Here is a 20,771-nt window from a genome sequence, read left to right as displayed (position 1 = left end):
CCACCAACACACACACCCCCTTACAGGTGGGTCAGTTGATCATTTTGACAGATGAGGAAACCAAGTCTCAGAGGGGTTAAGTCACTTTCCCAAGGGTATGGTGGAGGTCTAGTTTGAACTTCAAGCACTCTGACTCTAGGCTCCACCCCATCACTACCTTGTTTAAACAGGCCAAGGATTTAGTGAATAAAGAATGAACAAATGAAGAACGGGTGGATGATTCAACTGAAAATCCTGCAGGCAGAAGAGACTCCAAATCTGCCTATTTCTTACCATATCTTCTTCCACCTCACTTGGTCCACCCCCATCACTCCCTGCGGCCCACAAGAACCTGCTCAGTCTGGTCCCTGCTAAGCAGTCTGACGCCATCTCCTGCCACAAACTCCCTTGCTCACTTTGTTCCAGCCACACTGGCACCTCTTTCTAGCACATTCTATTTAAGAAATGCATGGATCACAAAGTCAACATGGCCCTTTGGGAATGAACTGGAGTTTTGGATTCCTTCATCTGTAAAGTAGCAATGTTTCCCACCCCACAGGATTGTTGTGAGGGTTGGATGAGACAATACCTTAGTTAAGCATTGGGTGCTGTCAACAAATGATTGCTTTTAAATGGATTTGTGCTTTCACTGTAGTCAGGATCCTACAGGAGCTGACAGGATGGCTTCCACAGCCCACCTCTGCCTGGACTATAAAGGTCATTTGCTCATGTGGCAAACATTATTTGGCACCTACTGTGTGCATACCCTAGGAAAAGTCTGTGGAAAGTTCTCTGGTCCAGGGGAGACGATGGGCACCGATGATACCAGGTGGTTATGGTGGTTTTTGGCTTGTCCAGGGAAGAGGGATGGGGACATATAGACTGAGTGTGTGTGTGTGTGTGTGTGTGTGTGTGTGTGTGTGTGTAGGGCCACGGGGTGGGGAGCTAGAGCTTCAGGTGATGTGTCTGTGTGGCAGATCTAGGTTTATCACGATCATCTATGGGTATGTAATTTGTCTGGGTGTGCATGTTCGTGTGCATTTCTCTGGGTCTCTGTGTGTCAGTGTGGTGACTGTGTGTATAGGCGGATATGCGTGCATGTATGCATGCATGCACATATGTGTTACCCTGGGCTTGTGTATGCCTACAGACCTAGATCGGTGGGTTCTCTGTACGTGCCTCCGTGTGTTTCTTTACTTTTGTGTGTGTCCATATGTTTCCCCACGTTTGTGTCATTCTTGTGTGCCTCCAGGCCCCTGCAAGGGTGTGTACCCCACCCAAGTGTCCAAGTCTGCCTATCTGATGCTGTCGATGCCGCCCCCGCATCCTCTGCCTGCCTAGCTGAGCCTGTATGGATATGGGAAGTTAATCTCCCCCCCACCTCCAAGGTACTGCGTGTGGCCCCCATCCGTCGCGGTGAGGTTATTTCTCTACTTTTGAGTCTCTGCGTGTTCTTCCATTCCCACCTCACCGCCCTCCCCCCCCAACATGACTTGTGTAGTGAACATCAACACTGGAAATTGAGTATCTGCCGAGAATCCTGCGTGTGGCTGAGACTGGGTGCGAAGACCAGAATGAGGCGGGGTGGGGGGTCTTGCCAGGCCACTCACCCCCAATCCTCCTAACAAGTACCTACCCCGCCCCCACTCCCCAAATTGCGCATCCCCGTTCGGACGAGGGGGAGGGGAAACAGGTTGCGGCGTGGCGCGTGCGCACTGCCGCCTTCAGCACCACGGACAGCTCCTTCGCCCCCGCCTGCCGGCGCGCGCCACCGCCGCCCCAGCACTGAAGGCGCGCTGACGTCACTCGCCGCTCCTTCACAAACTCCCCTTCCTGGTCGCCTTGGTCGCGTCCGCGCCGCCGCTGGCCCAGCTGGACAGCACCATGCGGGGCGCGAGATAGGGGGGTACGGGCGCGACCATCCGCGCTGCGGCGGCGGCGACTCGGCGCTGCCTCAGTCTGCAGCGGGCAACCGAAGAGTCGCGTCGTGCCTGAGAGCGCAGCTGTGCTCCTGGGCCCCGCGCGGTCCGCCCCCGCGGCTCCTGACCAGACTGCTCCTAGGACCCCCTGCCCCGCGCCGCAGCCATGAACTACCTGCGGCGCCGCCTGTCGGACAGCAACTTCATGGCCAATCTGCCAAATGGGTACATGACAGACCTGCAGCGCCCGCAGCCACCCCCGCCGCCGCCTGCTGCCCCCAGCCCCGGAGCCACACCCGGTTCCGCGACTGCCACTGCCGAGAGAGCCTCCGTGTCTGCCCCTGTGGCCTCTCCGGCTGCCCCTAGCCCTGGGTCTTCGGGGGGTGGTGGCTTCTTCTCGTCGCTGTCCAACGCGGTCAAGCAGACCACGGCGGCCGCGGCTGCCACCTTCAGCGAGCAGGTGGGCGGCGGCTCTGGGGGCGCAGGTCGTGGGGGCGCTGCCGCCAGGGTGCTGCTGGTCATCGACGAGCCCCACACCGACTGGTAAGCCACTGCTGCGGACGTCTTCCCGCGGGCCTGGGTCCCCAGATCGTTCCACGATGAGCACTTAATCAAGCGCCGCTTGTGTGCCAGACATCTGGCCCCCTTGCCCAAACCTTCTTCCTTTAAATTATTATGCTGGGCGCTTCCTGTGTGCCCCATCCTTTTCCCCCCACCCAGGCCTTCTCGCTCCATACAGGGAGCAGTTATCGGGCGCCTGCTGTGTACCTCCTTCCCAAAAGCCTTGGCTTGAATATATCCTGTGAGCATTCGAGAGCCAAATGTTCCCTGTCCCCCCAACCCTCACCCCAAAGGTCTTGTCCTTTAATGGACCCTGTGAGCATTTATCAAGTACCTGCAGTGTGCCTTATCGGGAGCGCTTCCCCAAAGCCTTTGACTTCCATGAATTTTGTGAACGTACATTGAGAGCTTGCTATGTGTCTTGTCCCCCTCAAACCTTGCCTGAAGGACTTCTCTCTAATAGGTCTTGTGAACATGTATCCAGAGTGTGGTATGTGCCCCACCCCAGCCCTCTCCCCAAAGACCTTTTAAGCTATTCAGTGAACATCGATTGCCTGCTGCGTATCCCATCCCATGGTCTCACGAAAAGTGTTGCCTTTAATGGGCCCTGTGAGCCTTTATTGAATGCCTTCTGTGTGTCCCAACTCCAAGCCCCCTCTCCAAGGGCTTATTTCTCCCAAGGATCTAGGACGCATTTATTAAGTGCCTGATGTATGCCCTATCTCCAAACCCCTTTCTCGAACGTATTTTGCTCAAATGAGTCCCCTAAGCATTTTTAACCTTCTGTGTGTGACTCATCTTCAGACTCTCCCCTAAATCCTTTTCCTACGATGGATCTAGAAGGCATTGATTGAGTGCCTCATTTAGCCTCCATTCTCAGGCTACTTCAAAGACCTTTCCTTTGGTGAACCCACCTAGCATTTATCACCTGCCTGCTGTGTGAGCCTACTCTAAAGCTTTTTTCCTCCAGTATATTCAGCAAGCATTTATTGAGTGCCTACTGTTTACCCCATCCCCAAACCCTTTCCCCAGTGGCTTCAGTCTGCATGTGTTGAACACCTTCTGCATGGCCCAACCTTCTCCATAAAGGCTTACCTCCCATTAATACAGTGATCAGGTATCTAGCACTTGTTGTATGCATCATTTCAATCCTCTTTCCAGAGACCTTTTCTTTTTAATCACTCCTTGGAGCATTTGTGGAGCACCACTGTGTACCTGATTCTGTGCCCTCTCCCCAAAAGCCTTTTATATCACGGATAGAGAATCAACATTACATGGACCAATCTTCTGCATCCCCATTCCCTTCCACAAAAGACTTTTCCTCCAGTGAATCCAATGATTGTATGCCCATCCCAACCCCCGCCCCCGCAAAGACCTTTTCTTTTCATGGATCCAGTGAGCATTTATTTATCCCCTGCCAGGTGCTCGATTCTAATCACCTTCCCCCAGGTGCCTCTTCCTCCAATGGCTCCTGTGAGCATTTATAGAGTGCCATCTGTGTGCTCTATGTTCACACCTTCTTCCCAGAATCTTTTTCTTTTAGTGGATCTGGTAAGCATATGTGCAGTTACTGTTTTGTGGAGGGAGTAGATACCTCTTCCTTACCCTTAGTAGAACCTGTGCCAGTCATAAAGCCTCTAGCTAGAGTTCTTTCTTTTGATAAATCTAGAGCCCAGTTTATAAGGATTACTCTTTTCCCACTCCCCTCGGGGTCCCTAGGATTCCCTCTCCCAATCTCAAGTCCATACCCCCAAAGGGTCTTTCTTCTATTTAAGCCAGTAAACACTTATTGAGTTCCTACTGTATAAGGGCCATTCTCAACATCCCCTTTCCAAGTCTGGAAGTTGCTGCCCCGTCTCAAGAGCTCTCTCTCCAGGGGTCTACTTCAATATAAATTTATTGAGATCACCCCTCCACCCCAGGAGCCTTTACCCAGCAGCCTTTCCCTCTATTCAAAGCCATTTATTCATTCTACAGATATTTATTGCATACTTTCCATGTGTCAGAATGTGGGAGGCATTCATTTAGCATTACTATATACCAGGAAGAACTCTCCTTCAGTGCCATTTCCTTCTAACCCCAACCACCAGCTGTATTCTTTTTGCCTTTTCGTCCATTCAAGCCCACAATTGTTTAATGAGCACTTACTGTATACTAAGAACCCTATATTCAGTGCCTCTTTCCCTCCCCCCCTTGTAGCCCCAATTCGCCCTTCAACAATCTCCATCCTGCCTTTGACACTAGGCAATCCTGAAAGCTCATAATGTGCACCTACTGTATTCTGGCTAGGTCCCTTCCCCCACTTAGTAGCCATCGTCCCACCTGCTCTTCCCCAACCAATTAATCCGAAAAGCATTTATTAATCTCTTACTGTATTCTTTTCAAAAAACCACATCCTCTTTGCTCCATCAATCCATAAAGCAGTTCTTAAACACATGCTCTAATTCCTTCACCAACACCCACTCACACAGAAGCCATCTTCCTGGCTAACTTTGCTCCACTGAAGTCAACAAACCTTAATGGGACCCCTGCTGTATATTGATAACCACCGTCCTTTAGACTTCCCTTCTCCACTCCTACACTCCCAAGAAGGTTCTTTGCCGTGTTTTCCTTCATCCAATTGAACATTTACCAATTGTCTCCTGGATACTGACAAGACCCTCCCCCTTTCCATAATCACAACTCCAACAAGCATTCATTGAGCACCTGCTGAATTCAGTGAAAGGTTCTTCCCTTCTCCTTCTGTGTCTCAGAACACCCCCAGCAGCTGCGCTAGTCTTTTCTTCCAGTCAATCTAGCAAATGTTTATTTAGTGTCTTCTATAGATGGGATGGGATGGACAAAGATCCCGTGTACATCAGGCTCCACGTGGCAAACAGAGACCTCTGCATCACCAACCTGCAGGCATAGCGAGTACCATCCGCACTCCAGCCTGGAATAAAGGAGGAGTTGTGCAAAGTCTGTAATGGATTGTACACTTAGATAGAGTCTGACAACTTTCCCACCAAACCTCACCCCTCTCATTCTCTCCTGGGTCTCAAATCCTCTGTGGCTTAAAGTTGCGAACTCTGAGTTGAGACTCATCTCCTCTTTTTAGAGATAATTTGGTTCAGTGTTTTTTCAAACTGTGGCTCACCTGTTGGCTTGTGACCAGCATTTCATTTTCTTCATGAATCAGTGTAAATGAAAATAGAACATAACAAGAATATGTTACACATTGTAAGTACAATTATTATTATTTAGTGTAACTGTTACTCCAAGAAATATAATCAGTAATGTATACCATATATTATATGTGACATATACTATATAATACATTTGCTATATAATAGGTTTATAGTATATAATACATATATATATGTATGTTTTTCTTCATGAAATGGAATAGAATAGAGTAGGAAATATCAGACTCCATTGCACACAGTAAAGGTAATTTACTAAAGCTTTCATTCCAATTATATATGTATATTTATATACTTTCTAGGTACATATACACATAGTATGTGATATGAAATATATTATATGTTATATATTATATAAGCCATACTATATTTGCTGTATAACATATTACAGATGTCATATAATATAAATTACATATATAGGTCAGGTTATTGTGTATCTATGTATATAGTGGGTTATATAAACTATATCTCTTACTGTGGCTTCTTTTCTTAGACTTCCCTGGAAGCAGGCCCTGAGACTCTGAGGTTTGTGTGCAGTCTTCTTGGGGAGAGCTCTTGGGAACAACACCTGTTGCGGGGGAGGAGTGAGGGAACAGGATTTAGCAGAAGGAAAGGTTGAGCGATGATGCAGCCACAACAGAAGCCTCAGCCAGTCCTCTGGGGGAGCTCTGCAGCTAGAATGACCCTTCAGAGTTACCCCAATTGGGGCGGGGTATCCAGGCTTTTGTATTCTTACATCAGTCAACCATTAGCCACAGGCTGCCCCCTGGAAGGAGGCATAATCATGGGGAAGGCAAATCCCTCCTGCGGAGGCCAACTCCCAGTGAGGGACAGCACTGGGGGCCATCAGTAGCACATATTCCCAGAAGCCTGGAGAGAGATGAGTAGGCCTGAAGGTGCAGGTGGGAGGTGTGAGGTTCTGGGGGGAGCACAGAGTCTACTCCTTGCACTGCTCAGATTCACTTGCTTCTTAGAGTAAGTTTACCCTGTCTGGGAACAGCATTGCAGCCTGGGAACAGGACTGTAATTGGTCTTGTTTCCTGGGGGAAGCTTGAAAGAACACGGTTAGTGGGATGAACGACAGCCCCCACTGCTGCACGTGATAAAAGTGGCATAAATAAATGATATGCATTGGTCTCCTTCTTCTGCGACACATTCTAGGTTCCCCTCACCCCAAGCTAGCACCCCTCTTGGTCTCAGTGGCTTACCCGATGAGTGATTCATCCCTTCATCCTCGAGGGATCCCTGAGCCCTTGGTCCCCATGCCCTTCCAAGGCTGTGGCTGCTGTACTTGTTCATTTGCCATCAAAGTCATACAAGGAGTACCAACAGATGCCTAAGTGGATCACCTGGGTGCCATGCATATTCCTCCCTGCCCCCACTGTGCAATAGCAGCCCTACCTCCTCCTGATGTTCAAGGTCATGTACCCCTGCGAAGACAGTGATACATTCCTCTTCATATCCGTTTGGCATGTGAAACCTGAAGTGTCCAGGTGGCATCCATAGCTTAGAATGTAATAGAATTCTTGCCGTGTCCCCTGGTAGCATGTTACCCCTTGGAGAACCAGGACCTCTAACCTTGCAGAGCCTTGAGGGAACAGGAAGCACACATTCCAAAAGTGGATCACTGGGACTGATGGTAAGCTGGGCCTCTCCTACTTTCACCTCTGAGTTCCCGGACCCGCCTATTCTACCCATTGGGAACACAGCACAAACGATGGGTTGTCGATTTCGGGTGTTTTAGAGGATGGTGCCCCATTCTTTCGTGGTATCATTTCCAAGCTAGGATCTTAGCAGTGGCCGCAACAAGTTGTTTCAGGCCAGCACCTTCCAGGTGGTGTGGTATATAACGTCATTAGTTGATTCCACGGTCATGGGCCCATTTGGCACCTTTTTTGCTGTAAAGTGTGCCCTTCGGTTTGATGCAGTGTTACGAGGGATCTCATACTGGTGAATCAAACGTTGTGTAAGTCCTTGGACAGGGATACTGGCTATGGCCCTGCCGTCAGGAAAGGCAAACCCACATATAGAATATTCCAGTCCAAATGAATCATTAGTCTTTCCAGGGTGGAAGGCGCCTGAAGTAGTCGGCTGGCCTCAATGTGGCCAGTTGGTCTTCTTAAGGGAAGGCACCATGTCAGGGACTCAGTGGTGGTCTCTGTTGCTGGAAGATTGGACCCTCGGCAATAGCGCGGTAGGCCCCACTTATAGCCTCTATCTCTGCTAATGTTGCTACTTCATTCATGTGCCCATCTGCTAGCACTGCGGTGGCTGATTTGAGAGGCTGGCTGACATCATCTGCCTGACTCATTCTGTCTACCTGGTGGTTCAGTGCCACTTCCATTGTGGATGCCGTCTGGTGGGTGTTAACACACAATGCAAAGATCTTCACTCCTCACTTTTTGCCCCCTCCCATGTCCACCCCCATGTGTCCACCCACGTTTCTGTGTCCCAGACTTCTTTGTCCTGATCTTTTTTTTTTTTTCAGTTTTTATTTAAATTACTTTCAGGTCTACAACGTAGTGATTCAATACTTCCATACATCACCCAGTGCTCATCACCTATTTCACCCATCCCCCCACCCACCTCCCTTCTGATAACCATCAGTTTGTTCTCTATAATTAAGAGTCTGTTTCTTGGTTTGCCTCTCTCTCTCTCTCTCTCTCTCTCTCTCTCTCTCTCCCCCCCCTTTTCTTCCCTCTGCTCCTTTGTTTTGTTTCCTAAACTCCACAGTATGAGTGAAATCACATATTTGTCTTTCTCTGATGGACTTATTTCACTTGGCTTGATACTCCTTGTCCTGATCTTCTAATATTTTTCCTTCAAGGCCTCTGATCAGCCAAGCCATCCTCCAGTGCCCATCAGCGAATATATATTCTAATCTTGGCCCACTTCTCTTTCCCTGTTAAGTAGACTACCGGGCGCACAGCCCAAAGCTCTGCCCACTGGGAGCTCTGCCACTGTCTTTCAGGACCACTCTTGAGTGGGGCTGTAGTACAGCCGCTGGCCGTTTTGGGCTTCTCCCCACATACCAAGCCAGTCCGCCCGTGAACCAAGCTTAGGCTTTTTCTTCCTTCCTTCATCAGCTGGTCGTAAGGGGTTCCCTCGTGAGCTGAGGGAGGCGCTAGATTACCTGCTCAGTCCTGCCTGAGCTTGATCCCAACTGCTGGATCCACCTGACTTAATTACTTGGTGGGCCTGGCAAGACCCAGCCCTTAATGAGCACCTGGGTGCATAATCACCTGGTACCCCATAGTCAAGCATTCTGTCTCTACCAGGGCCCAGTACCGCACCCGGAATCGTTTCTCAAAAGTCACGTAATTCTGTGCTGCAGATGGCATGGCCTTGCTCCAGAACCCCAGGGGCCTCCCACTCAAACTTCCCAGAAGCTCCACACTGCATCTCTTCCCACCACCGACACCTCCAGTATGGTAGGATCTGCCAGATCATGTGGCCTAAGTGGAAGGACTGCTGGCACCTCAGCCTGGACCTGCCGCACAGCCCTTTCGGCTCCAGCCCCCCATTCAAGGGAGGCAACCTTATGCTGCATCTGAAAAATGAATCAGAGCAGTATTTACAGGTGTGGGATATGCTGCCTCTAGAACCTGAAGAGACCTACTAAGTGTTGTGCTTTTTTTCCTTATGGTGGGAGGTGCAAGATGCAATGTTCGCCCCATCATTTGGAGGGGCTGTCCTGGCAGGCCTTGGACCACTGTGTCCCTAAAAGTTTTACTAAGGTGGCAGGCCCCTGGGTCTTTGTAGGGTTTATCCCCTACCCTCTGGAGTGCCTGTGTCTTGGCAAGACAGGGTGCTAATCATGCCTTGCTCATCTTGCCAAATAAATATGATGTAATTGATAGAGTAGTCCAGTGTGATATTCTGTGGGATGTCCAGACGGTCCAGTCCCTCTGGACTATATGACGATGCAGGATGAGAAAGGTAGCAGAGCCCTATGGCGAGGCCATAAACAAATATTGCTGTCAGTCCCATGTGAATGCGAAATGTTTCTGATCCTCTTTTCTGATCAGAATAGAAAAGAGTGCATTCACTAAGTCAGTGGCCACCTGCCGCACTAGGACTAGTTTGCACCATCACCCTTAGGATAGATATAATATTATCTTTGGTTTGCTGATTTGATCAGGGGAGGGGTGTGTAGTTTCAGAGGCATCCATTTGGACTTCCCCACCACAATAACTCTTACCCCACAAGCCAAGGAACCCATGAAGGGGTTCCAACAACTACAGACATGTCCATTTTATTTTATTTTTTTTAATGTTTGTTTACTTATTTTGGGGGAGAGAGAGAGAGAGTGAGAAAAGAGGGGGGACAGGCAAAGAGAGGGAGAGAGACAGAGAATCCCAAGCAGGCTCCGCACTGCCAGTGCAGAGCCCGATGTGGGGCTCGATTTCACAAACCGTGAGATCATGACCTGAGCCAATATCAAAAGAGGTGGATGCTTAACCACATGAGCCACCCAGGAGCCCCCAAGACTGTCCATTTTAATTATGCATTTGTGAAGCGAAGAAGTGACCACTGGATGGACCTGTGGACCTAGCGGACCCACTGTGAGCAGAACCTGAGACAGGTCCTCATTTATTACCTTAACGCTACCGTGCTTCTCAGCATGGGTCATGCTACTCTCACTAGCATATTCCTTATTGATTTTTTAAGTTGGGTATATCCTCTGGGCCCTCCCATAGAACATAGTCAGTGGATGAGTTTTCTAGACTTACATAGTATATCTTCTCTAACATGTCTGCTTCTTTGAATCCTTTGATCCTTTCCTCCACAATCCTCCATGGAAGATTTGGCATTTCTGCGTCACTTGGTGTGGACCATTGTTCTCTCCAGCCTTCCACAAGTCATCCAACAGTGTATCAGCAGCATCTCCTAGAGTCCTTGCCGGTCCTTTTAAGGACACAGTGGTCCTTTTAAGTTGTCCAACTTCATGTTCCACCTCTTTGGTCCATTGTCCTTACGACCCAGTGTCATGCACTTTTACTCCTGCCAACACATATTGGCCAGATTTTTCAGCCTCTAAGTATTATTTCTTTCCTTCCTTTGCAAGCTTAGAACTTCTCCATTCGGATGTGCTAGGACTTGACCCTGCTTATTGATCTGGTTGCTAAGAGGGGGAGGGGGTAGATTCTGAAAAGGGCAAGCTTTGTTTTATAAGGGACCTGCTTCATTTGAGGTCTCTGTATTATCTTCAAGTAGAAGGAAGGTTTATATTCTAACAAGGAGGAATGGGCTACTTCTGCAGGCCCAGTGGGTTCAGGTGAATCAATAAGTTCAAGGTGTTACATGCGTCTTCCCAGATAGCCCCACCTCAAGTTTCAGGGCTTCACTCTTGTCCCATTAGGACCCTGAACGTGGTATAGGAGGTGTCCTGGGCCTGAGAATTCAACCTTTTCTGAAGTTCTGCTACACTTATGATTATGTCCAAAGCCTGGTCTTCCCCTCTGTCTGCCCTCTAGTTGCAGAAGATTAGGGTCCCTTTAAATGTAGCCAAGGGGATCCTCGGGCTTTCACACTGTGCTTTGAATCAGTGATTATTCACCCTGAACATGTCAGATCTTTCTTCAGCCGATCAATGGTGTTTAGCAAATCGTCACCCCAGCCTGGTTACCATCTCCCTCGCACCTCTCAAGTACCAGGGATATTTCGCCAACTGATAACATCACCCTCCCCCGGTACCTCATTACAGTTCACCACCAGTAAAAGTCACTGCTACCCCCAAAGCCCAGGGGCCCACACTCATGAGAATAAACCCCACGCTGCATCTTTTCCCATTACTGACACCTCTGGCATCATGGGATCCGCCCGATCATATGGTTCAAGTGGCATCCTGCTTGCACCACAGCCCAGACCTGCTGCAGAGTCCTTTCTGTAGTTTCACATCTCTGGCCCACAGTCTTAGGTTGTGTTCTCTGGAAAGAGATTTCGAGGCAGGTATTTATATGCAGGAGGCTTACTGGGGAGTGCCTTTGGAAGCAATACCTGTGAGGAGGCAGGGTTGGGCAGAAGGAGAAGCTGGTACACAATACAGCTGCGTCAGAGGCCTCAGCTGATCCTAGGGGGACCTCTGGGGCTGGGATGGTCCTTCAGAGTCAGCCTCTGTTGAGGCAAAGAGGCCAGCCTTTGTACTCACTCATAAACCAGATATAAGACACGGGCTGCCTGAAGTAGGTGTAACCTTGGCCAAGGCCAAGTTCACTATGACAGAAGCCAGTTCTCAGCGGGACATAGCCATAAGCTGTTAGCAGCTGACATCCAGGGTGCATTGGCCCTGAAGAGGAGATCTGAGCAGAGTGCCACAGTATTCACTATGCTTATGGTCAAAACAAAGTTTGAAAGACAGTGATATAGTCTACGCTCATCATTATTTTATAAATGAAAAATGTGCAGGTCTCAGAGAAATTCTCTTCCAACACTTGCGAGGGGACAGTGTCAGTAATGGAGTGTGTGTGCGTGCGTGTGTGTGCGAGAGAGAGACAGAGGGAGAGAGAGGTTGGGAGGGAGGGAGAGGGAGAGGAGAAAACGGCCATGCTTGGGGTCTTTGGGGTATGTCAGTGAAGTCACTAGGGCCTGCTTGTGCTGTGCGTGTGTCAGAGACCCTGAATGTGTGCACATAGGTAACCCCGAAAGTGGCTCCTTTCCTCATCCGTCTTGTATGACTGGAGATGAGCTTCCATGGGCAGAGAAGCCTGTCAAGCAGGAATCCTGGGCCTGGGCGAGGACGCCACTGGAAATCAAGCACAGCTGAGGTTGGGCCCAGGGACAGTGACATGGCAGTTCATGATCCCTCTACTGCTGCTCCTACCCCTCTTCCCTCCTATGGCTTCCCCTTGTCCTCAGCTGCATCCCTCCCCACCCCCATCATTGCTGGCTCTGGCTTCTTAGAGCCACCGCCAGCCTGCACCCTCAATCTGCTCCTCCTTTTTTGTATAGCTGCCCCCCACCGTTGCGTCCCTCATAGCACACAGCCACACGTGGCAAATGTGCCCCTCCGCAGGAAAGGGCCAGAGAGCAGAGAGACGCTTCAGGCCACACGAGCAGACACAGGCGCTGAGACATAGCCCGGCACACTTCATGTATTATGCATTCTCTAAGGGGTTTTTTTTGCCATTTACGAACCTCCGTGCAAGTTCCAAGTGTGTTACAGCTTACAAAGCACTCCTCGTTTTGCAAAACTTTTCTCAAAAACACTTACGGTAGCAATGTGATGAGCAGACCATACTCTGAGGAGGGCCTGCCTGCCACTTGCAGTTTAAGGACTTATTTTTACAGTTCGCCTCGTCCTTTGACACTGACATACCTCCGTGAGGATTACCACACGCTTTATCGTTCATAAAGCGCTGTTGAGCTTTTCAAAGTGTTTCAACAATCGTGAAGCACGTTATGGTTTCTCTAGTAGCACTGGAGGGGTAAAAGGGTCAAAGGACTGGCCTGGGTTTTGTCTTCCTGAGACTGACGGATGTGCTCTGCTTTTCCTCTCCAGGGCAAAATACTTCAAAGGGAAAAAGATCCATGGAGAAATTGACATTAAAGTAGAACAGGTTAGTTGGGGCGGATGGAGCTGGGGGTCAGCTGTAGATTGAAAACTGGATGGTCATTTTCATGTGACGTGGCTGAATCACCATTTTTTTTCTCTTTCCTAGGCTGAATTCTCTGATCTCAACCTCGTGGCTCACGCCAATGGTGGATTCTCTGTGGACATGGAAGTTCTTCGGAATGGGGTGAAGGTTGTGCGGTAAGTATAGAAAGGTTAATTTGGAGTTATGGGAGAAGAATAAGAACTCCCTTAGAGCTGAGGGAGAAGCCCCCACCTCCCCACCCATTTTTCTGTGAGCAAGAACTTAGCTATATTACAGTAGCCAAGATACGGAAACAACTTAAGTGCCCATTAGTGAATGAATGGATAAAGAAGATGTGGTCTGCATATACTATGAAATATTACTTACCCATGAGAAAGAAGGAAATCTTGCCATTTCAACAACATGAATGGACCTCGGGGGCATTATGCTAAGTGAGATTAATCAGACAGAGAAAGACAAATACTGTATGATTACCTGTTGTCTGTGTAATCTAAAAAAGCCAAACTCTTAAAAACAGGGAGTAAAGTAGTGGTTACCAGAGGCTGAGTGGGGGTAGAATAGGAGAGCTTTTTAAGGCTAGAAACTTGCAACTGGTAGATAATTAAGCCCTGGCGATATAGTGCACAGTACAGTGAATAAAGATAACAATACTGTATCAAAATTATCAAAGTTACTAAGAAACTAGATCTTAATTATTCCCACCACAAAAAGGAAATGATAATTGTGTGACATGATGGAAGTGCTAAATAGCCCTACAATGGCAACCATATTACAATATATAAGCGTGTTGGGGCACCTGGGTGGCTCAGTTGGTTGAACGTCCAACTCCAGTTCAGGTCATGATCTCACAGCTGGTGGGTTCGAGCCCCGCATCAGGCTCTGTGCTGACAGCTTGGAGCATGGAGCCTGCTTCGGATTCTGTGTCTCCCCCCTCTCTCTTTCTGCCCTTCCCTGCTTGTGTTCTGTCTCTGTCTCTCAAAAATAAACATAAATATATAAATAAACATATATGTGTGTGTGTGTATATACATATATATATATATATATATATATATATATAGTGTGTGTGTGTGTGTGTGTGAAACCTGTTTTATGCCTTAAACTTATACAATGTTATATGTCAATTAAAAAAATTAGGTACAGCATGTGGGAAGATAACTTCTCTTCTGCAGAGCCAAGGATCCTAGCAGACCACAAGCCAAACGTTTTAGTTATTAAATCAGCAAATATTTCTCTTTCTTTCTTGAGGTTTATTTAGTTTTGAGAGAGGGAGAGAGAGCATGCGAGTTAGGGAGAGAGGGGATCAGAAGAAGGTTCTGTGCCGATAGCAGAGAGCCCGAGGTGGGGCTCAAACCCACAAACTGTGAGATCATGACGTGAGCTGAAATCGGACACTTAACCAACTGAGCCACCCAGGTGCCCCTAAATCAGCAAATATTCCTTGAGCATGTACAGATCCCAAAAAAAGCCCCCCCCCGAAACCCTCTGCCCTCAGGAAGCTTATATTCGACTGTGGGATACGTACAATAAACAAGAAAACGTAAAGGTGGGGAGCACCTGGTGGCTCAGTCGGTTGAGCTTCCAACTCCAGCTCAGCTCACAATCTTGCAGTTCGCAAGCTCTAGGCCCTCATCTATGCTGACGGCTTTGGATCCTCTGTCCCCCTCTCTCTGCCCCTTCCCTGCTTGCGCGCGCATGCTCTCTCTTAAAAATAAACAAACATGAAAATAAAAGAAAATGTAAAGGTGCTAAGAAAAAATATATAGCAGCAAAGGGATTGTTGGATGACAGAGGGGCTCTGCAATTTGGATAAGGCAGACCAATATTGTGAGAGACATTTGAGGAAAGACCCAAAGGAGGTGAAGGAGAGCTATGTGGGCGTATCTAGCGGGGAAATGTTTCAGGCAGAGGGAACAGCCAGTGTAGGGGCCCTGAGGCTGGAATTTATTCTGGGCAGCATCCTTTGAAGACAGCTAATAGTCTGAGAGATTGTGACCAGGGAGCTGTCAGAGCTGAGTGGGTAGGCTGCTAGGTGACCTTGGCAAGGAGAGGAGCAGGTAGGAAAGGCTTAACGGGGGGTCGCCAGATGGGGAAAGGGCAGAAAGGGTGCCTGTGCCAGAGAAAACAGCTTGTGCATGTGTGCTGGGGTGAGAAGGCACTTTTCCTTGCCATTTCTAGGAGCTGTGGAGATTTAGAAAGTTGGTTTTTGTTCTGAGGGTGATGGGGAGCTCTTGGGGGTACCCTGGACACTTCTACCCCTGCCACCCCAGGTCTCTGAAGCCGGACTTTGTGCTGATCCGCCAGCACGCCTTCAGCATGGCTCGGAACGGAGACTACCGCAGTTTGGTCATTGGGCTGCAGTACGCTGGAATCCCCAGCGTTAACTCTTTGCATTCTGTCTACAACTTCTGTGACAAGCCCTGGGTGGTAAGTGACAGATAGGGTGCTACTGGCAGAGGGACTGCCTCATGCATGCGTGCACGCAGGAGCTCAAAACCACCATGCGCTGGGGGTGCTGAGAAAGTTGGGAAGCTTGGAATCCCAGCTTGGCGACTGTCCAGGTGAAAGGTTTGCTGACCCATCTCTCCTGACTCTCTCATAGTTCGCCCAGATGGTTCGACTGCACAAGAAACTGGGGACAGAGGAATTCCCTCTAATCGATCAGACCTTCTACCCCAATCACAAGGAGATGGTGAGTCTGGGGGAGTAGGATGGGCTGGAGGGAGAAGCGTCATGTTACCAATGGCGTGCTGGCAGCCAGTGCGGCCAGTGTGTGCATGTGGAGAGTGAAGTTGCTTCGCAACAGGATTTATTAATACCACGAATTTACTTATGTGCTTACAAGGGCTATTTACATCATTGATCCTGTTACTTATAGTATCTCTTATCGCCAGTATTAAACATTGACTTCTAATGTAAATGGACAGATCTACTGCAATGAATCAGATTCTACTATGTATAGAAAGCAAGTCATTGTTACTAATATTGTCAAATGTGCTTCCTGATAGAAATGTGACCAATGTTCCAGATTAGGAGCGGCAATCAAATTATCAGTGGCATTGTTACAAATTAAATTGTTTACAAAGACCCGGGTGCCTGGTTGGCGCAGCCGGTTAAGTGTCCCACTTGGGCTCAGGTCATGATCTCACGGTTTGTGGTTCGTGAGTTCGAGCCCCGCGTCGGGCCCTGTGCTGACAGCTCGGGGCCTGGAGCCTGCTTCGGATTCTGTGTCTCCCTCACTCTCTGCCCCTCCCCTGCTCACATGCAGTCTCTCTCCCTCTCTCTCAAAAATAAATAAACATTTAAAAAACTACTACTTAAATTGTTTACAAATAGCAATTGAATTGTTGGTTACTATTATCATAAAGTATAATCATTAATATTACAACTCACTACAAATTATTGTTATTGATGTAAATTCTGAGTACCAATGTTATGAATCAAATTATAGTTCTTAATGGAAATTGAATAATCATTACTGTGTCATCAGAGATTATAACTATTATTATAAATTATTGTCATATTAGAAGTTATGCTCTAATATAAATTATAAGTCTCTGTTTTGAATTATATTATACTTCATAGAAATTACATTATCATTAATAATATCAAATATTATAACTAATATTACAGTTTATTACCAGTGTTACAAATTAAGATTTTCATGTGAGAAATTAAACCATTAGTATGTTGTAAAATATTATTATAAATTATTGCCAATATTACACATTAAGATTACTAATAGAAATTACAAGTAACTATCTGATAGTTTCTAATAGAAATCATCATTAATATGGTTAACACTCCAGTTTATATTAGGAATATTTACTGATATTAAAGTAACAATTACTAATATAAATTGTGAGTGCCACAGTTATGGATCAGATTTTCATCACACATAGAAATTGAATCACCATTACTGATGCCATCAAATTTTACAACGAATTTTGCAAACTTTTAGCAGCATTATAAATTATGTTTGCTTATGCAAATAATTATCACCACTTTTGTGAATTAAATTTACAGTTAAATATCAATATTGACCCAACATTGGTTAAATAACCAACTTGGCTAAATAAACATTGGATTTACTATTTAAAATTCTTATTGGTATTACAAATTATGGTTACTGATAGAAGTTAACAGTGTTATGAATTAAGTTTACTTACAGATGAAAATCAAATCATTAGTTGTCAGGAAACTCAATTTGTTTGTCATTATTATTATTCCACATTCTTTGAGAGACAGGATAGCTGACTGTGGGTGAGAGCATGGAGTCTAGCCAGAATTTCTATATTGGAATCCTAGATCTACAACTTACTAGCTTCCTAACATAGGAAATATTACTTAATGCTCTGTGCCTCAGTTTACCCATCTGCAAAATGTGGGTAATAATAGTTCCTGCCTCACAGAGTTGGCGTGAGAATTAAAATCGTTAGAACAGTGCATCTGGGGGCACTTGGGTGGCTCAGTCGGTTAAGCACTCGACTTCGGCTCAGGTCATGATCTTGTGGTCCAGGAGTTCAAACCCCACTGCCTGCTGAAGCCTGCTTCGGATTCTGTGTCTCCCTCTCTCTCTGCCCTTCCCCTGCTCACACTCTGTCCCTCTCCCTCTCTCTCTCTCAAAAATAAATAAACATTAAAAATTTTTTTAAAAAGAACAGTGCATCTGGTATATATTAACTGCTACCTAAGTGTTGACAAAGTTCCCTCCTATTCTTAGTTTGTTGAGTGTTTTTATCATGAAACGATGTTGAACTTTCTCAAATGTCTTTTCTCTATTTATTGATATGATCATGTAGGGTTTTTTTCCCCTTTATTCTATGAATATGGTGTATTACATGACTAGAGTTCCGTGCAAGTTGAGCCACATTTGCATACCTGGACCAAATCTCACTTGGTCTGGTGTATAATCCTTTTTAGGACTCAGTTTGTTAGTATGTTATTGAGAATTATGATATCTGTAATCATAAAGGATATTGATCCGTAGTTTTCTTATGACATCTTTGTCTGGTTTGGGCATCAGGGTAATAGTAGCCTCACAGAATGAGATGGACAGTGTTCCCTTCTCTTCTATTTTGGGGAAGAGCTGTGAAAGATTGGTGTTAATTCTTTTTAAATATTTGTAGAATGCACCGGTGAAGACATCTAGTCCTGGGCATTTCTTTGTAGGCAGTTTCTTTATTACTCATTCAATCTCTTCATTTCTTATAGCATTATTCAGATTTTTCAGTTCCTCTTTAGTTTTGGTAGTTTGTGCCTTTCTAGGAATTTGTCCTCTTCATCTAGATTTTCTAATTTGTTGGCATATAATTATTCATAGTACTCTCTTCAAATTATTTTCATTTCTGTAAGGTTAGTAGTTATGTCCCTCTTTCATTCCTTATTTTTTTTAAGTTTATTTAGTTATTTTGAGGAGTGGGGAGGGGCAGAGAGAGAGAGAGAGGGAGAGAGAGAATCCCAAGCAGGCTCCACACTGTCAGCACAGAGCATGATGTGGGGCTCAATCCCACGAACCATGAGATCATGCCCTGAGCCGACATCCAGAGTTGGATACTTAACCAGCTGAGCTACCCAGGAGGTGCCCCTCATTCCTTATTTAATAGTTTTCTCTCTTGTCCTTCTTAATCTAAAGGTTTGTCAGTTTTGTTGATCTTTTCAAAGAATCAGATTTTGGTTTCTGTATGGTTTTTCTATTCTCTATTTCAACTTATTTCCACTGTAATCTTTATTATTTATTTTTTATTGAAGTATAATTAACATAATGTTATATTAGTTTCAGGTGTACAATATAATGATTCAACAATTCTATACCTTTCTCAGTACTCATCAAGATAAGTGTACTCTTAATCCCCTTTACCCATTTTACCCATTCCCCCACCCACCTCCCCTCTGGCAACTTACCAGTTTGTTCTGTATATTTAAGAGCCTAAGGGGGTTTTTTAGGAGCACCTGGGTGGCTCAGTCGGTCGAACACCCAACTCTTGGTTTTGGCTCAGGTCATGCTCTCACCGCTGGTGGGTTCAAGCCCCACATGGGGCTCCACGCTGGCAGCGCGGAGCCTGCTTGGGATTCTCTCTCTCACCCTCTCTCTCTGGCCCTCCCCTGCTTTCTCTCTCAAAATAAATAAACTTAAAAAAAAATCAAAAAGAGTCTAGGTCTTTTTGTCTCTTTTATTCTTTGTTTTGTTTTTTAAATCCCACATATGAGTGAAATCATATGGTATTTGTCTTTCTCTGACTTATTTCACTTGACATGATACTCTCTAGCTCCATCCATGTTGTTGCCAATGGCAAGATTTCATTATTTTCTATGGCCAAGTAGTATTCCATTGTGTATATATCCCACATCTTTATCCATTCATCAGTCGATGGGCGCTTGGGTTGCTTCTATATCTTGGTAGTGTAAATAATGCTACAATAAACATAGGGATGCGTATATCTTTTTGAATTAGCGTTTTCATTTTCTTTGGGTAAATACCCAGTAATGGAATTACTGGATCACATGATAATTCTACTTTTAATTTTTTGAAGAGCCTCCATACTGTTTTCAACAGTGGCTGCATCAATTTGCATTCCCACCGACAGTGCTTGAGGGTTTCTTTCTCTCCGTATCCTTGCCAACAATTGTTATTTCTTGTGTTTTTGATTTTAGCCATCTGACAGGTGTAGGGTGATACCTCATTCTGGTTTTAATTTGCACTTCCCTGATGATTAGTAATGTTGAGCATCTTTTCATGTGTCTGTTGGCCATCTGGATGTCTTCTTTGGAAAAATGTCTATTCAGGTCCTCTGCCGACTTTTAATTGGATTATTTGTGGGCTTTTTGGTGTTGAGTTGTATAAGTTCTTTACATATTTTGGACATAAACCCCTTATCAGATTAACCCCTACTCACTTGCAAATATCTTCTCCCATTCAGTAGGTTGCTTATTTGTTTAATTGGTGGTTCCTTTTGCTATGCAAAAGCTTTTTATTTTGGTGTAGTCCCAATAGTTTAATTTTGCTTTTGTTTCTCTTGCCCAAGGAGACATATCTAGAAAATTTTTTCTATGGCTGATGTCAAAGGAATTATTGCCAATGTTTGCTTCTAGGAATTTTATGGTTTCAGGTCTCACATTTAGGTCTTTAATCCATTCTGGGTTTATTTTTGTACATGGTCTAAAAAAGTGGTCCAGTTTCATTCTTTTGCATATAGCTGTCCAGTTTGGCCAGCACCATTTGTTGAAGAAATTGTCTTTGGGGCGCCTGGGTGGCTCGGTTGGTTAAGCGTCCGACTTCGGCTCAGGTCATGATCTCACGGTCCGTGAGTTTGAGCCCCGAGTCGGGCTCTGTGCTGACAGCTCAGAGCCTGGAGCCTGTTTCAGATTCTGTGTCTCCCTCTCTCTCTGCTCCTCACCTGTTCATGCTCTGTCTCTCTCTGTCTCAAAAATAAATAAACGTTAAAAAATAAAAATAAAAAAAAAAAGAAATTGTCTTTTCCCTGTTGTATATTCTTGCCTCCTTTCTCACAGATTAATTCATCATGTAAGCA

At 46.1% G+C, this 20,771-nt stretch overlaps 1 protein-coding gene across 1 annotated transcript; it reads left to right on the top strand.

Moving 5' to 3' along the window:
- The first annotated feature begins 1,886 nt into the window (after nucleotides 1–1,886).
- On the top strand, nucleotides 1,887–16,084 carry LOC125931643 (synapsin-1). Its single transcript, XM_049643762.1, has 5 exons — nucleotides 1,887–2,441; nucleotides 13,143–13,200; nucleotides 13,303–13,394; nucleotides 15,510–15,666; nucleotides 15,842–16,084. Exons 1-5 carry the CDS (start codon nucleotides 2,065–2,067, stop codon nucleotides 15,947–15,949), a joined length of 792 nt encoding a protein of 263 aa, XP_049499719.1. The 5' UTR covers nucleotides 1,887–2,064; the 3' UTR covers nucleotides 15,950–16,084.
- Nucleotides 16,085–20,771: the final 4,687 nt, after the last annotated feature.

This window comes from Panthera uncia, chromosome X (genome assembly GCF_023721935.1).
Source record: "Panthera uncia isolate 11264 chromosome X, Puncia_PCG_1.0, whole genome shotgun sequence".
Classification (NCBI taxonomy): domain Eukaryota; kingdom Metazoa; phylum Chordata; class Mammalia; order Carnivora; family Felidae; genus Panthera; species Panthera uncia.
This window is presented reverse-complemented; position numbering and strand designations above follow the sequence as displayed.

Bases quoted from the DNA above. Each gene is read 5' to 3' on its own strand.
- LOC125931643 (XM_049643762.1), top strand. From the start codon at position 2,065: ATGAACTACCTGCGGCGCCGCCTGTCGGACAGCAACTTCATGGCCAAT. The intron at 2,442-13,142 runs GTAAGCCACTGC...TTTCCTCTCCAG, and splicing joins GACGAGCCCCACACCGACTG to GGCAAAATACTTCAAAGGGA. The intron at 13,201-13,302 runs GTTAGTTGGGGC...TCTCTTTCCTAG, and splicing joins TTGACATTAAAGTAGAACAG to GCTGAATTCTCTGATCTCAA.